The sequence below is a fragment of the Colobus angolensis genome, unplaced genomic scaffold (genome assembly GCF_000951035.1).
Source record: "Colobus angolensis palliatus isolate OR3802 unplaced genomic scaffold, Cang.pa_1.0 Scaffold97, whole genome shotgun sequence".
In the NCBI taxonomy this organism is placed as follows: domain Eukaryota; kingdom Metazoa; phylum Chordata; class Mammalia; order Primates; family Cercopithecidae; genus Colobus; species Colobus angolensis.
Genome location: NW_012123709.1, coordinates 7,525,134 through 7,542,488, shown reverse-complemented (window position 1 = coordinate 7,542,488; position 17,355 = coordinate 7,525,134). Strand labels below are relative to the sequence as shown.

Here is a 17,355-nt window from a genome sequence, read left to right as displayed (position 1 = left end):
GGGATCTGCACGCCTCAGCCTCCCAAAGTGCTGGGATTACAGGCATGAGTCACCACGCCCGGCCAAAAGTACTTTTTAATGCTAGCTTTGAGCATTAGTAAAATGTTTCCATTTATAGTCATTTAATCTGGAGAAGAAGTGACAAATATGTACATTGGTAAATGTGAAGGCACTGAGGGAAACGCTTATGGACCTAGAGCAGCCAGAAAGCCAGGACTGTTGCTGGGAATATGTGAACAGGGCGAGCTGTGGTGAAGGTGAAATGTTTTCTTGGCACCTTTTTTCTCTGGCTTCACATAGGATTTGAAGAACAAAAGAAATCCCCGTCTGGTGCCATATGCATTACTGGACGAGCGTACCAAGAAGTCAAACAGGGACAGCCTGCGGGAAGCTGTGCGCACTTTTGTTGGTTATGGATATAACATTGAGCCATCAGACCAAGAACTAGGTAATGAGTTGAGAGTGTTTATTCTGGCCCCAGTTTACTAAACAGGTCCTCCTCTTGGGGTGTCCTAACTTCCAATAGGTCTAACTTGTACTATTGGAAATAGTATTGGGGCTGAAGAGCACTAGACTAAATGGTGTGATTTTTTTATTATTATTATTATTATTTGGGAGATCATGTTTGATGTAAACCATCATCCCATTGACAGATTTTCTGCGATGAGCACTTCTATGACTTATTCCCACAAGGAATAGGTTATCTTCTAGGGTAGCTGAGCTTTTTAGAATACCTGATCAAAAACCAAGTCACTGTTTTTTGCTCTTATTTTCCAAATGTGTGAATATCAGCTTACTTTTAGATCAGGTAATCACATCTCCAAATTAAAAGCTTGTTCAGATTAAAATCTGAACAACAGCTTAAAATGGATGAGCATGTTATCCTCGTCCCACGCCCCAGGAGGTGTTGTAGGCCACATGGGCAGAATTGTAAGTCGTTAAGGGGATGGTTTTGAAGTCCAATCTGGGTTTATACCTTTGCTCCTCTGTTCATTGGCTCTGTGACACTGAATAAATGATTTTACCTCTTTGAGCCTGAATGTCTTCATCAGTAAAATGAAGACAATATTAGCTACCTCATAGGTTTATTGTGAGGGAAAACTGAGAAATGGTCCCTAAAAGATCTACTATGAAGCAGCCCTCAGTCAATGGTAGCTCGTGTGGTGATGATAATGATGATTTATTATGAACAGAACGCCATATTGGATAGCAGTCGACCTATGGTCAGTCTCAGATGTTCTCATCAAATTCTTTTGAGTAGTGCTACTGAATTATTAAAGGCCTATGTTTTCTCTTTCCGTTCCACACCCTCTGTTCACCTTCCTTCTCCCAATAGCTGACTCGGCTGTGGAGAAAGTCAGCATAGACAAGATCCGATTTTTCCGGGTAGAGCGATCTTATGCCGTGAGATCTGGAAAGTGGTATTTTGAGTTTGAGGTGGTGACTGGAGGAGACATGCGAGTTGGCTGGGCCAGGCCAGGCTGTCGGCCTGATGTCGAACTGGGGGCCGATGACCAAGCCTTTGTGTTTGAAGGCAGCAGGGTGAGTCCATATATCTAGCAAACACACATCCTCAGACCAAGTTTTCCTTCTCCAAACATTCTTCTGGAAGCTCAAATTACTGGATCTCTGACTTCAAAGTGAGTGGCCACCACCACTGGCTAATGTAAACATAGAATGAGCATCGCCTGGTGACTGTTTCTTTGCTCTTCACTCTGTTGAAGGGGAGCACTGTACCCCAAATCCTTTCTACAATCACCTCCATATGTGGTTTTGCACCCAAGCCCATTGACTCCACTCCAGGGGTGACACAGAGATCACTATGAAGCCAGTATGTCAGGAAATCTTACCAGTTTTCCCTAGAGAGAATCCTGATTATTGCCATGGCTGTGACTAGAACAAGAGACTTGGGCTACCTTGTGTGTCTTGGTTTCATTTATAACATAGACCACTCCTCCTTGTTGGTTATCCTTGAGTGCCCCCTAGAAATCATGTACCGCTACTAGTTAGGAGATAATGCAGATACGGTCATTTATCCAGCTGCAGGGGCCTCTAGAAACTCCATTTCTCTAAGCCCTAGAGTCTTGTTTTCTAGGGCCAGCGTTGGCATCAAGGAAGTGGGTATTTTGGGCGTACCTGGCAGCCAGGAGATGTGGTCGGATGTATGATTAACCTGGATGATGCTTCAATGATCTTCACACTGAATGGGGAGCTGCTGATCACCAACAAAGGCTCTGAACTTGCCTTCGCTGACTACGAGATTGAGAATGGTAAATCTAACACCCTTTGCCAACCCCAGCTCCGTGAGGCTGGAGGAAAATACAGGGAAAGCTGAGCGAACTCTTCTACTTCCTTATTTGGCCTACACTATCCTTTGCCCATTTGAAAACCCTAATGGTGAAGACGATCCCTTAGACTAGCAATTTCAAAGAATTAGGGGAGATAATAGTGATACTTGATGTGTGCAGCATACATATAAATTCTGAACTCTCAGATGCGTTAACCAAGAAGCTAATTCCTTGCCCTGTGTCTTGGCATTTTAAGATTGTCCAGGTTTCCCAGTACTACGAAGAAAATGCTTATTGTATGTGACTAATGTCCTTGACAGGAGAGAAAAATCAGTGAATTAAAGAATTATCCTTTTATTCTGATTTGAATTGTCAGTCTGCATGTTTGTTTAATTGAACTTGATGCTTTGAAGAGAACCATTGAAACACGAAAGTTAGACTTAGCTATTTCCTTGAATGAAATAGAATTTATTTTGAAATTCAGACACACTGTGAAACCCAACCGGAGTTGCATTTTTTAATGTCCATGAATAGACCACAGTCAGGGGCATGCTTCCAGCTACACAAAGGAGGAATTGGAGCTTATTATTTCTTGTCTATATAACTACATTACGTACACAGGACTCTTAGTACGTAGGGGAAACAGTGTAATGCAAGTCGGTAGACTTGCTCCTAACAAGCTCACTGGCTCCCAAAGCATATTTGTTTGACCTCTCCTGGCTTTACTTTCTTCATCTATATTGGAGAATGTAAGGATTGATGAAATAAAATCTAATGCTCTTCACAGATATAAAATTCAACGGCAGTGACTTAACACCTGCTGTGTGAAGGCCCTTGTGCCTGGTACTTTGCCACACTGTTTCCTCCTCACGGACGAGAAGGGGGCTGTTCTGGGTCAGGAGACCTGGACTCTCACCCTGCCTCTGCTCCTGCCTACCCGAGCGGGACATCTTAGTTGACTTTATTTATCCATTTGGGAACTCATTTTCCTCTCTGGAAATGATGAAGGCTCCTTGTAGCCCTAAATTTCTGAGACTATACAGAAAGAAACATTTCCTACCTAGAAAGCTAAAGCGATATAACTGCATAGGAAGAGAGCACAAATACATGAAAGTGTGTGTGTGTAATATACATGCTCTTTCCAGAGCGTTTTTAGCTTTATAAATGACTTTTGCACTTTTTTTCAGACACCTGTTGTCTAAAATATGCATATCCAACTGTACCTTTCAAGGTTTTTCTAAGAGCCAAGTATTTGGAGAAATAAAACGCTTACAAGTCATATTTTCCTAAAAAGATAAATGACGAAAGTCAAATGGGGTCATTTTAATGCCTTCCAAAGAGATTTAAAATCAAAGTTTTAAAGAAATAACTCTGTTTTTGGAGACAGGTGAGAATGATGTTGCCAGAGGAAGGAATGGCCTGTGTGCTGGTTCAGAGGCAAAGGAGAGGATTTCTGTAGGTGGACATCAGGGCAGTGTACAAGGACCACCAGGTGCTTCCCAAGCACCCCCATCACACAGTGCCCTCCTTCTGAGGCCAGGAGGAAAACAGCCTCGGAGATTCAGGCACATCTCCAAGGAAAGTCATTCTTTGGGATAGACAGAGTCCAAAACTCAGGGCCTTTTCCAGGTTCTACTATTGTGTGAACTGGAAGAGGGTACTTGTCTGTTGAAATCTGAGGAGGAGATAAGAATCTCGTATGTTGTGCAGAGTTTCAAGAACTTTGTAAAGTCCAAAGCCTTGATAGTCAAGGTATGGTCTGCTTGTTAGCAATGAGGAATCTCAGCCCAACCCCAGACCAGAATCAGAATCTGCATTCTGACGTGACACTCTGGTGATCTGTATGCACACTGAAGTGTGAGAGCAGAGTGGTCTAAAGCATATGCAAATGTGGGTAGTAGCAGTATTCAGGAGCTCATTTGTTGTAAAAAAAAAAAGATGATAATGCAGAACAGTAAGTTATCAACGGCGAGTGACTAATACAGAATGAAAAGTGTGTATGAATGGGATTTGAATTACATGTTAAATAAAGAATACGAGATGTCTCTGTGTAAGGAGAAGGCTAGTCCTATCAGGGGATGTAACAAGAGTAGTTCTGTGTCTCCAGGAAGCTACAGGAAAGGGTAGAAGATTTGTGTTTGGAATGTATGGATGATGACGCTGGAAGGGTAGATAAGGTGCAGATTATAGGCTCAAATACTGAGACTCAGCCTTTTCGTTCAATAAGCTATTGTCTTCTCTGAGCCAAGCACCCTTGGACTTCACCCTCTAGGAAATGAGGGGCCGTTGTGGGGTTTGAGCAGAGGAATACTATAAAGGGGAGGGATATTTGAGCATATCCCTGCTTTTAGAGAGCATCTGTATTGTAATGAAAGTAATGTCCCATAGGCCTATTGTGTACAGGGATGTGATTTGACCTTCAGAATAACAAAGTATTATTAGGATGCTGTTTAATGATAGAATTGTATGGTAATGTGTTAGCACATTATACTGTCGTATTACAATGCACTTTAATAACAGAGACAAGATAATTGGAAAGCTCTTTCAGTTCTGCAGTGGCTTGTGAGTTGGTGGAAGGGTAGTTATAAGGAAGTCGACGTGTCATTCTTTGATAACAGTAGCCCAAAGGCCTGGAATAACCGCATAGCGTCTCTCTTCTCTCTGTGTCAAGTGGAAAGAGGTAGCAATTCTTGCCTTGAGTTATTAGGAAAAGCATCTGTTGAAAATAAAACATGTTATGCATTGTAGAGCCTACCACCCCCCACCCCATAAAGCAAAATGCCCTGCTTGCTTGTGTTGTTCTGGTCGCCAGCATGTCAGCTTTGATTTCAGCCATTAACCCAGTGGGAGCTGGGCCATGGGAAGCGTTTTGCCCTTTTGGGGAAGCAGTAGGGGCAGATATGGTAGTTCATGGCTGTTTTTACCTCTGGCTTACTTATAAGTTGTCATTTCCATCCTCTTATGCATCATAGATTATATGCCTTTATCTGCTTCATTAGAATTTTCTAATTAATGTTCCCTCCCCTAGTCCCCGGACTGGACCATCACAGCTCTCAGTGTTGTCACCCAGAAGTATCTGAGAGCTCAAAGGCCTCCAAGGCAAACCCTTTGCTATTAGCCTTCTCTTTTCCTCTGTTTAAAGGAAAGGAAGAGAAAATCCGGAACATCGTGCTAGACCTCAGAATGTGACATCGGGAAGAGGCTTTGGTGTGGTCTCCTGCGCTGCCTCTCTGCCAGGCACTCCCCCGAGGGACCTCCTGCCTCCTGTTACAGCTTTGGTGTCTGCAGGGGCAGCCCCCCAGGCTGTTCCTGCTCATTGACCTGTCGGGTTTAACAGATCCCTCGTTTCTGTTGGCAGCTTTTCAATAGGCAGAAAATGAAACTTATCTGCGGGAAGCATCACTGCCAGCTGCAGGCACGCACGCTGGTACCCAGGGTCCTCTGTCATTCTCTCTCCAGATGGATCTTGGGTTTCAGAAAGTGGCTGCGGCAGGGGAGCGTGGCCTCTTGTTTCCTTTGTTTTCTGCAAGGCTTGTGACCATCTCCGTGTTGTCCTGTAACTCTGTCTTTGCAAAGCTTAGCAGGAAATGGGAAGGAAGGGGTTCAACATGTGCTGCTGGATTGAACTCCCAGAAACACCCCAGGAACAGTCTGAGCGCTCATCTACCTCCCTGTCTCTAAGATGTCAGCTTTTCCTTTGCTGGTAGCTATTCTCTTTTTTGTGTTCCTTTAGTTTAAAATGGTTTGAAAATGGATCTCTCCTTTGGATTTTTGAGAGCGCTGGTTTCTTTGCAATCTCCCGGAATTATAATATCACCCTCCTGCTCTCCCTCTTCCTAATCAGAAAACCAGTATGAGGCCTTATAATACCGAGTGTATCAGAACTGGGGGATCCTCTACAAAATATAAATGCATATATTCTTGCCATTGCTTTCCTGGGACAAGAACTTCTGTATACAACTTGGCTGAAGACTGTGCCATCTGCAGATTTTCTTCTCAAGCCTCTGCAGAGTTGTCAGCATGATTGTATCTGTTAGGCTGCATGTAGGGAGGTGGTATTCTTTTCCTTCTTATTTTTTGTCTTCTCCAGTCTCCTTTGAGGCTATGGGTTAATTAAGCTGTGTGCAACATGGAAATCCTTCTTTGTGACAGTCAGATAGTAATGCCACGTGACCTTGCCCAGTGGGTCCCTTTAACCAGGTGAATTCTAGAGTGCCATGTGGTGGGCTGTGTACAGGTAGCCCTTTTCCTCTAAGGGCCCTGGAGCGTGTTGCGGTCATGGGTCTCCATCTGTCTAATCTAGAGCCAAACAGGTGAACTACCTGACACGGAAAATCATTTGAAAAGCAATGTAACTGATACAAAGCAAGTTAGCTTACATGACAATTAGAAAGCAGGCATCCTGGCCTCAGTCCCCATTGCTTGCTGTGGACTCCTGCTCAGGCAGCTTCGTTCACATGCTGACTCTGCAGTTTACCAGGTAGCAGATGTTGAGCAAGTCCACTTTCTAGGTCTCAGTTTCCTCATCTGTAAAACTGGCATCATAATGAGATATATCTGTAGAGCACAAAGTCTGACATTTACAAGGTATTTGGTAAATATTCGCTATTGTGGTTTATCATGCCATGGTTGTTCCCCCTTATCTATCTTTCATGAAGAGTTATAAAGTTACAAGATTTTTAAATGCCTCAAATAAAGAAGTTTTAGAAATGCAGATATTAGCTAGATCCTCCTTAGCCAGGTGGAGGGAGCTGATTAAATGTGTCTAGTTATCGAATCATTTTCTCCAGGAGAAAGCACTGGTGCTTTATGAAAATTAACCTTTCCTCTCTGTCCTTTGGGATGTTCTCTTTTCTGATTCAAGCCTTAGATTTAGCTTTTCTGCTGCTGTTTTACAGACCTGTCCCAGCCGCCTCCACTTAGCCTCCTGGAGGTCCCCAGTACTCTGTGCCTCCCATCGCTCTTGCATCCATGATTTTTGTTACACCCTGTCTTTTCCCATGGAGTGTGCAACTCTCCCTGTAGAGAAGGCTTCTGCCCCACAGGGACAACACTTTACTCCCTAGTGAATGCAGTCCACTGGCCCAGTCATAACTACCGTTTAAATCTGGGACATTCGTCCCCTGAACACTCACTCCCTCTCACACACTGACTGGCAGCTGGCCTATGACTCGAGGATAAAGGGTCTCATCCCATTTTGTCACTTGCCCTTCCCGTGATCTTGGTCAAGTCCATTAACTCCTCATGTCCTTAGTTTTAGCCTTATTAAAGTGCTGTCCTCTCTACTGATGCTTAGGAATGAGGAGGAGCTCAACATCCTTAGAAAAAGAAAGAAGTCTTATGCAATTATTACCTTTTCCCCCTTACATTGTCAACGGGTCTGTGACTAGGATATTATTTTTATGTCCTGAGGTCAAATCCTCATTGTTGCTGCTTCCCACTGAGGCTTTCACCCCTGCTGCTCACTTATTGCACCATCCAGGTTCATGGAGAAGAATGGAATAGGGGGGTTTTCTTAAGCTGTCCTATTCTCTGCTCACATCAAGGCTGGACTGTTTCATGATCTTCATGTTCATGGCTCCAAGATAAACCTATACTGGTGGCTTGCTTGGTTTAGTTACCTCCCTTAGTAGAATAACCAAAATACTGTCTTGAGATGAGGGATGGTTTACAGCAAACACATTCGCTGTTTTATATTCCATACCTTGTCTCCATTTCTGTAAGCTCCTTGGGATGGGGATAGTTTCTTCTTCCTTCACATCTTGTCATGGCACGTAGCAAAACCACCTTTCCCAATGGGGAGCCTAGAAATTGTACTGGCAAGCAATTATTCTACACTGTAGTCAGATTTCCAAAGGTTCTTTATTTATAAACATGTCTGTCTATAGAAAGGAAATGGTTTCATCCATTGCAGACCCTGTCACAAAAATACCAGAAGCATAATAGTGCTCAGGATGTTACATGCACAGGTATGCGACATCCATTGACCCGTCCATTGACTGTCCTGAGAGGTAGGAGTCCTTGTCTGTCCTCAGTTGGCAGCACTGCAAGGAGGCTTTTTGTACACACATCACGGCCGTTTTGCTAGGATCACATTGATATTCTCTCTTATTTAGACACGGTATTAAACAAATCTGTATCCTAAGTGAGTTTATAGTTTCTAAAAGCAACCACATAGCTTGCAAGAGATTTACATTTCACTTATGTAACTTATTCTTTACATAGAAACTTTGTGGCTTAGATAATAGTATATAAACCCCCCATCTAGGAAGAGGGCATCTTGGCCTTGGTGTCTATGAAAGAAAGTTTTTACTGATAGATGTAAATGCTCCCAAAATTGGCCTTTAAATGTCCCCTGAAATGACCACTCTTATCCTAGGGAATAACACCGTTTTCTTCTGTAGGGGCCTCCAGCCCCTGCCTCATCCAGCAGCCCCAGAACTACTCCTACCCTTCCAGGCACGCTCTGCAGCCTCCAGCTGTCCTCCAGCCGCCTCCCTGCCTCTCACATCCTCCCAAATCCAACATAATTAGCGCTTTTCCCTGTGTTGCTGATTTGTTGGTCCACAATTATGATGTATAAATAGCCCACAAACAAGAACGCCAAACAATTTGAACTTCGGCTTTGGTCTGTTTTGAGTGGTAGTTTTTTAATATGATCAGGCTGCAGGTGTGAGCTTGGAGAGATGATAGCTGTAGGAAGGAAGAGAAGAGCTTTCTCTGGCTTCTGCTTGAAACTCTGCCTTCCTGAGTAGGCAACGAGGAGGACCGTGGGCTAGGAGACTGGGTGTTTGTAAATTGTATTTTGTTAACAAGCACAATCATAGTGCTAGCATTTAAAATTTCTTAGAATCCTACTCTCAAAATGTGAAGGACCTCTCACGTCACTGGGGAAGATGCTGGGGTCCAGAAAACTTGGGCAACTTGCACCAAGTCATTTTTTTTTATTTTAAATAAATTTGATTTTGTAGATTTAAGGTATACAACGTGATGTTATGAAATACATAGAGATAGTAAAAAGGCTACTACAGTGCAGCAAAATAACATATTCTTCATCTCACATAGTTACCCGTCTTTTTGTTTTTGTGGCAAAAATCTCACCAAGTCATTCTTTAGGCTCACTGCACTGTTTTGGGTAGTATTTAAATTTTCCCAGGGCTGAAGATCAATTTTAACTAAGGGACAGATAAAGAATTTCACTTGTTCTCTTACTGGTTTTGCCTTTCCAGCTGATATTTATTTATATCTTAAGAATATTCTTAACTGGATGATTTTTTTCCCAAATCATTTTGAACCAAGCTCACTTTTCTTTCTCATGTACCATGGGCAGTGGTGGTCTCCATGCGGCCTCCTGTTGTTGATTTTATGTGCCAGGAAGAAAGAAAGAAAGAAAAAGAGGATTGTGTCCCATCTGTCCTACTGGGAGTCAAAGCCCTTAAGGAAGAACAGATTCAGCTTCCTCACAGTGTCCTGGGATGGTGCCCTTGGGCTAAAGCAGGGCTCTCTAACTATTCTACAGGCTTTGTGCCCATCTGCTGTCTGGGGCTGTCTCAGATTGGCCGCATGAATCTCGGGACAGATGCCAGTACCTTCAAGTTTTATACCATGTGTGGTCTCCAAGAGGGCTTTGAGCCTTTTGCTGTCAACATGAACAGAGATGTTGCTATGTGGTTCAGCAAGCGCCTCCCGACGTTTGTCAACGTGCCAAAGGACCATCCACACATAGAGGTAATGTTACACAACGTGTGTGGCCCTGGCAGGTCAGGTGGGCCAAGGCCCAAAGCTCCCCCTAAGTCTCCTGTCAACAGGCAGCTGCTTACCTGAGTCCATGCCCTGGCCACTTACCAGCCACCTCCCCGCTGGCCCTCAGAGCTGCAGTTGCAGGCACCTTAATTGGGGCCACCCAGTGGCATCTCACGAGAGACAGCAGCTTTGCACATACAACCCTGCAGATCGACTCTCAACATTTTGGTCCACTCCACTGCATTTGCTCTGGATGTTCCTATACTGTATTGTCATAGTAATATAGTATCCGGAGACCTTAAACTTTTTTTTTTTTTTTTTTTTTTTAAGTTCAGGCTGGGTGTGGTGGCTCACACTTGTAATCCCAGCTTCTTGGGAGGCTGAGGTGGGAGGATCCCTTGAGCCCAGGGGTTCGAGGCTGCAGTGAGCTATGATCACATCACTGCACTGTAGCCTGGGTGACAGAGAGAGAGACCCTGTCTCTTGAAGCAGTTCTTTTATTTAAAAATTTTAGGCTGGGCGAGGTGGCTCACGCCCGTAATCCCAACACTTTGGGAGGCTGAGGCAGGTGAATCACGAGGTCAGGAGATCAAGACCATCCTGGCTAACATGATGAAACCCCATCTCTACTAAAAATACAAAAAATTAGCTGGGTGTGGTGGCGGGTATCTGTAGTTCCAGCTACTTGGGAGGCTGAGGCAGGAGAATGGTGTGAACCCGGAAGGCGGAGCTTGCAGTGAGATTGCACCACTGCACTCCAGCCTGGGGGACAGAGCAAGACTGCACTCCAGCCTGGGGGACAGAGCAAGACTCTATCTCAAAAAAAAATAAAAAAATAAAAAAAATTTAAAAGTTCAGTACCTATATTCAAGATTATGTGTACTGAACATGTATGTTCTTACCCACCCATGACTTGATGTCTTGTAGGACCTATTTAATTTTTAGATAGTGTCGCCCAGATTTTAAGCTGACGTGTGATCATTGAGTAATCTATCCCCATCTTCTAGGGGGAGCAGAGAGGGGCCAAAGATTGTAAGGAGCCTAACTTTGGTTCTGGCCCTACATCAACTTAGACTTGCCTCTGTTTTGGTTCACAGACCATGGTTTTTCCGTGGTGGATGGGGGAAGAGTGTTGATTTAAAAAAATGCCAGACAGATCAGCCCCATTGCACCTGTAGTCAAGGTAGATTCAATGGTTTGCTTCAACCTCACTGTAAGTTCCTTCACTCATCCTCCCATCTGAATTCAACAAGCATCAACCTTAATGCCCCACTTTCTTCCTCAGTTAAATAGTAGAGACTTTTATTTCTCTGATTCCTCCCTAACCATTACTTTAGGAAAGTGACTCTTAAACTTTTGGAGGTCATAAACCCCTAGAGGCCCTCTGCTTAGAAAAATATACAAACCATACAAATATGAAGTATTCTCATAGGACCCAGGACAAGAACAGCTCTCCAGAGAGCAAAGAAGAGGCTCAGATTATAAGAAAATTATTATTGTAAGCCTCAGTTCATTTCCCCTGTATCCCCGCATTTCCCTCTCCACACACATTGCAAAAATCCATTTCTGACCTTTTCTCCCCCAACTGTGCACCCTGCAATGCTTGTGCCTAGGAACCGCGGCTTTCTCCAGTACTGGGAGGAGGCTCCAGGAGCCTCAGCCTTCAGACCATGACTGTGGCAGAGATGAGAGCTGGGCTGGGTTGGGAGGGTGCCCTCCTCAGGAGCTGGACATCCTTCCTGAGCTTTGAGATTACTTTTGCCCCTTCTCTTAGATGTTCTCATGCCCATTGACAAGCACAGCTCTTGGAAAGATTATCTTCTTTAGCCACTTGCCCCCTGCCCTAAAAGGTTAGCCTCTGTGAACACTATGCTGTGTCTGCCAGTTGCCACCCCACTCTGGCGCATTTATTCTCCACCCTTGGCCTTACAGAGAACCCAGTGAGCATGCTTTTAAATCTCTAGTTTCCCTAGCCGGGAGCAGATCTGTTTCCTCCTACAGGACAAGGCCCAAGTAATGATGAGAATCATAGTTTGATTATCACTGGACACAGCTTACTTCTGTAGTTCACAGAATGTCTTGCCATGTGCACGTCCACGAGGGAAGCAGGGACTGGGTCAAGGTCAGGCCCTTTGGTATGTCAAGGTAAGGACTCGTCCTGTTTCCAGGTCATGAGGATTGATGGCACCATGGACAGCCCTCCGTGTCTCAAGGTGACCCATAAGACATTTGGCACACAGCATAGCAATGCCGACATGATCTACTGCCGCTTGAGCATGCCTGTTGAGTGCCACTCTTCCTTCAGCCACAGCCCCTGTCTGGACAGTGAAGCCTTCCAGAAAAGGTGAGGGTGAGGCCTCCGGTTCTCAGAGGCACTCATTGTATCTGCTGTAAAGTGGGTTTTCTGCTTTTTACCCTAACTCAGCAGAGGAACTCCATAGATAGGGTTCTCTCTGCCTTCAGCCAGGTTAAAAAAAAAAAAAAGAGAGAGAATGTGTGTGCACACGTGTGCATACAAGTACACGTGTGTGTTTGTGCTGTGCATAATTAAGGTGCCAATCATGCTAAACAGACGCAGCTTGTGGAAAAGTTGCTGCTCTTCTTAAACCCAGAGCCCCTACCTTCCTTGCTGCCCACAACTCCTGTGTTTTGTGAGGGCATAAGAGGGTGCAATTATTTTTGGTTTTGTGTGTAAGGAGAAGTTTCTGGAGGCAGATACTGCCTCCTTTGCATAACTATGGGCATTGTCCAACTCTGCAGCTGTGTGATTCATGGGCAGTGTGTCTTCTTTCTTCCTCATAAGGAATATATTTCTTGCTGTCTTTCTTTCCCCTGATGTCTGTTTTTAATCATTGATGTATGTCTGCTGCCTGGAGCCGTCTTGTTGGGGTTTCCTCTAGAGTTTTGCTTTCTACCAAGCTTTTAAACAAGCACAGCTGCTTGAGAGAATAGGATAACCTATTCAGAGGTATCCCTGCTTGTACTATTGCAGTCCTCCATCCTCACTCTCAACTTACCATCTAACTTACCATCTGGGCTGAGGGATAAGAGTTGGGAGTCGCAGCCCCGCCTTGTGTTAACAGCTTACGAATGAACAGTTCCAAGACTAGTTGCAATCACTTGTGTCTAGGAAGTAGCCACTTTCTTAAGCTTGCCTTGATCTTTAAAGGTAGATCAATGGCCTGTCGGAACTGTGGGATTCTCTTAAACAGCTGAATAACTAAAACATGGATTATCTTTCCCCCAGGAAACAGATGCAAGAAATACTCTCTCATACAACAACAGTAAGTAAATGTGCTCAATTATGGTTTTAATTATTTGATTCGTCGTTGTGCCTGGTAATATGCCCCTTACAGCAAAGATCTGTCTAGAGATCCTCTTTAATTGCCAATTACTGTGTCTTTTAATATCCATCTTGATGCTTCCAGAACACATCTGTGGCATTTCTCAAGTGGGGAAAAGAAATACAGTTACTCAGTGCAAAGCAAAAGCTCTACCTGGAGCTCCTAATTGGGCATCTTTGGGTACTTGTTGCCCATTTGCCATCAGGAACCCAACACTGCCTTTCTGATTGAAATGAGCATCAGTGGAGGGCGCTCAATTCAATCTTTTGGTTTGCTTTTTTTGTGTAAACTTTTGTGAGTCAGCTCCTCCATGTCTCTGTGCAATACTAGGAGTGATGTTAACAGCAATCAAATGAGAAGAAGAGCAAGAAGCCAGCACAGAAAATGGAAGCTACTTTTGGTCCCTAGACAGCAGTCAAAAAGTACCTCCTGATTTTTCTTTCTTTTGCTCATTATTCTTTAGCATCTGGCCAAAAAAAAAAAAAAAAAGTTTATGGAAGCAGTGCATGTGTGTCAACCCTTCTGTAAAGTTATCCAACAATCCTGAATTTGTAGGTTCACCTTCATCAGGAGTAAGATTCTTGCTGCAGTGAATCACACACTTAGTGTGTGTGGGACACTGTGCTTGGCACATTGTCACCTTCCCATTTAATCTCCATTTAATTCATTTAAAATTAATCAGCAAGCCCTGAAATGGATAATATTATGCACAGAGAGGACAAATGGTTTGTCCAGAGTCACATGATGAATACCTGGCAGTGTCAAGATTTAAACCTGGGTTTGTCTAGCTGACCCTTTTTTCTTCCGGTCAAGAAAATTTAACAGACTACAAGTAAGAGCCACTTCATTAAGCATGACTCTGCACAGTTTCATGAGGAAAATGATGAGGTAGTCACCTGCCTCAGTGCTGTAGCTATTGTTGTAACACAGTGATAACCCCATGAACTGTGTGAGCCCTGCCAAAAACTGCAGTACTTCTCAATACTGCCTGTAGTTAAGTGTGACAGCTACACAAAGCACATTTGGCTGTGACATGAACTCTTTCTTAAGCAACCTCTTTCAAGACTTTCCAGAAAAAAACACTGGACTTCCTTGTAGAAGGAGAAAGTGTAACAGGAACACTCTGACCCTTGACCACTCTCTCTGAGGGCAGAGACTGTGCCCGCTCTCTCCTGCAGCCCAGATCTGCCCTGGTGCCCAGGAGAGGGTTAGGGCTCTGTGCTGCCGTTCTGAGCAGTTGCCACTGCTTCCATCCACAGCATCTCCTGATATTAGCACCAACGTCTTCTGGGCAAAGGGTGATAGATTAGCTTAAGCATTTGCTTTGCCAGATGCTACAGCAAAATAGAAAGGAAAAATTAGGAAGCTAGAATCCCTATTCAGCCTGCCTTCCGGATCTAGCATGTAGTCTACCTCTACTAGTGTGCGCTTTCCCAGAAATGAAAAAGGGGCCAAGTGAGCTGCTGTGTTATTTCTGCCTCTTGGGCCCCCTCTCCTCAACTGGATGGGGGCCATTGACTCCCATCTGCATTCTCTCCACAGCAGTGCTACTATGCCATCCGCATCTTTGCTGGACAGGATCCATCCTGCGTCTGGGTCGGATGGGTGACTCCAGACTATCACTTGTACAGTGAAAAGTTCGACCTGAATAAAAACTGCACAGTGACTGTCACCCTAGGGGATGAAAGAGGCCGGGTGCACGAAAGGTAAGAGGGCTTTCAAGTGGCAGGGTTACCCATCGGGCTTCTCAGTCCCTCCCCCCAGTCTTTTTCTTCCATCCCACACCCAGAGAAGGAAACATCTCAGCCTCTCTTAAAAGGAGAAAATGAAGTACAGGCTTCAAGTAAACAAACCAGTACTATGACAGTGAGAAAAAGTGCTAGTGAAAACAGAGAAGAATTTCATCATGTATATAAACTGTGACCCAGGGATGGAAAATATAGACAGACAATGGGGTACGTGATCTCTCTCAGAGTTTTTTCCAGGACCTCTGGGCAAGTCCCAATTTCTACAACATCAGAACAAGACAGAAAATCTCTGGGTGCTTGAGGGAAGTTGATTCCGAAGAAATAAAAAGATATAGCACATCACACACTAACTGATACACTCAGAATTCCTCCTCCCAAGAGCTTATAATGGTTGAAAGCATAAGGAATCAAAGAGACACTGAGACTTCATGAATAATAACCGCCAAATAGAAATTAGGAAACTTTAGGGGCAAGCACATTCTAGGCACACCATACCCTCCAACTGGTCTGCTGGCGCTGCTGGAGAAGGGATTGTTGGCCAGATGTGCTCCAGAGTTGACTCGGGAGACTGTGGCTTGTGGTTTCCCTCCGTTCCCCACCTACGTGAGGTACAGGAGCATCTTTTCCCTACACAGCCATATGTAGAGATGTCATAAGTTGTTTTTCAAGCTGGCCTTTGCTCCCTACAAAGACAGGAACGTCTTGCAACCAGTGCCCTTTAGAGAATATTGGCTCACCAAAGACTAGTGGCCAGAGGTGAGTCACAGTCACTGTGTCGTGAGGGACCAGCAGCTGGTTAAGAGTGCTGGCTTAGACCGGGCACAGTGACTCATCCCTGTAATCACAGCACTTTGGGAGGCCAAGGTGGGCAGATCATGAGGTCAGGAGATCGAGACCATCCTGGCCAACATGGTGAAACCCTGTCTCTAGTGAAAATACGAAAATTAGCCGGGCATAGTGGCACGTGCCTGTAGTCCCAGCTACTCGGGAGGCTGAGGCAGGAGAATTGGTTGAACCCAGGAGGCGAATGTTGCAGTGAGCCGAGATCGTGCCACTGCACGCCAGCCTGGCAACAGAGCAAGACTCTATCTCAAAAAAAAAAAAAAAAAAAAAGACTGCTGTCTTTAGAATAAACTGCCTGGGTTTGTAGGGGTATGACATTGGACCAGTCACTTAATCTTCTTGGGCCTTGATTTCCTCATCTATAAGATGAGGATAATAGTTGCTATTATCACAGAGTATTGTGAGGATTAAATAAGTTAATTCATAGAAAAATTCTTAGGACAGTGCCTCAACTCAAGCACTCAATAAATTTCAACTACAGTCATCCCTTGGTATCTGAGCTAGATTTGCCCCAGCATCTTCCACCTATACCAAAATCCACTCATACTCAATCACCGCAATCAGCACTGAACCCCGGTATAGGAAAAGTCAGCCTTCCCTATATGTGAGTTTTGCAGCCTGTGAACACTGTAGTTTCAATCCATGTGTGCTTGAAAATAATTCACCTGTAAGTGTACCTATGTATAATGGACCCATGCAATTCAAACCCATATTTTTCAAGGGTCAGCTGTATAATTATTATTCCCATTATTGAATGTCCATCATTATGAAAGCCAAAATAGATGCTATGAGCAACATCTGGTTTAGATTGGAAAGGAAAGGATTCTAAAGTAATTGACCAATCCAGGCTTTGTCCTTCAGCCAGAAGAAAAGGCAGAAGTGTCCACCTCATTTGAGTTTGTAATTCCAGTTTGCTGGCTCTACCATATGAGATCGATTACTTGATTTATCTGAGCCTCTGTGGCCATACTTACTGTGGAAATTAACTAACATTTTAGCACCTAGGAGAAGACATACTATATGGTGCACATTCAATAATTCTTACTTCTTTGTCCTACGTAATAAGAAATAAATACAAAATCCATTTACAGATGCTTTAGGACATTTTGAATTTAGGTCTTTAATATATGACCAAAGCCAACTGCTTCACATTCCCACAGCTTGAATACATTATTAAGTGAATTCTGTATTAGTCATCAGTGTGGCTAGCATCTTAATCACTAAAAAGTAGTACTAACATGGCTGCAGTTATGGAACTCTAATAATGCTATAACTCTTTGAAAGAGGCTATTGGCACTGGCCCCTGCCTGAGGGCATTCACAGGAAGTGAGCATGAGGAGGGCATTCACAGGAAGTGAGCATGAGGAGGGCATTCACAGGAAGTGAGCA

At 44.1% G+C, this 17,355-nt stretch overlaps 1 protein-coding gene across 1 annotated transcript in view; it reads left to right on the top strand.

Moving 5' to 3' along the window:
• Window positions 1-17,355, top strand: part of RYR3 (ryanodine receptor 3) — a 400,958-nt gene that overhangs the window by 163,496 nt on the left and 220,107 nt on the right. Inside the window, exons 24-30 of the mRNA XM_011932727.1 lie at window positions 301-448; window positions 1,337-1,542; window positions 2,096-2,270; window positions 9,808-10,016; window positions 12,200-12,375; window positions 13,279-13,315; window positions 14,918-15,081. Of these exons, the coding sequence (XP_011788117.1) occupies window positions 301-448; window positions 1,337-1,542; window positions 2,096-2,270; window positions 9,808-10,016; window positions 12,200-12,375; window positions 13,279-13,315; window positions 14,918-15,081 (1,115 nt within the window). The remainder of the gene's footprint in view (window positions 1-300; window positions 449-1,336; window positions 1,543-2,095; window positions 2,271-9,807; window positions 10,017-12,199; window positions 12,376-13,278; window positions 13,316-14,917; window positions 15,082-17,355) is intronic.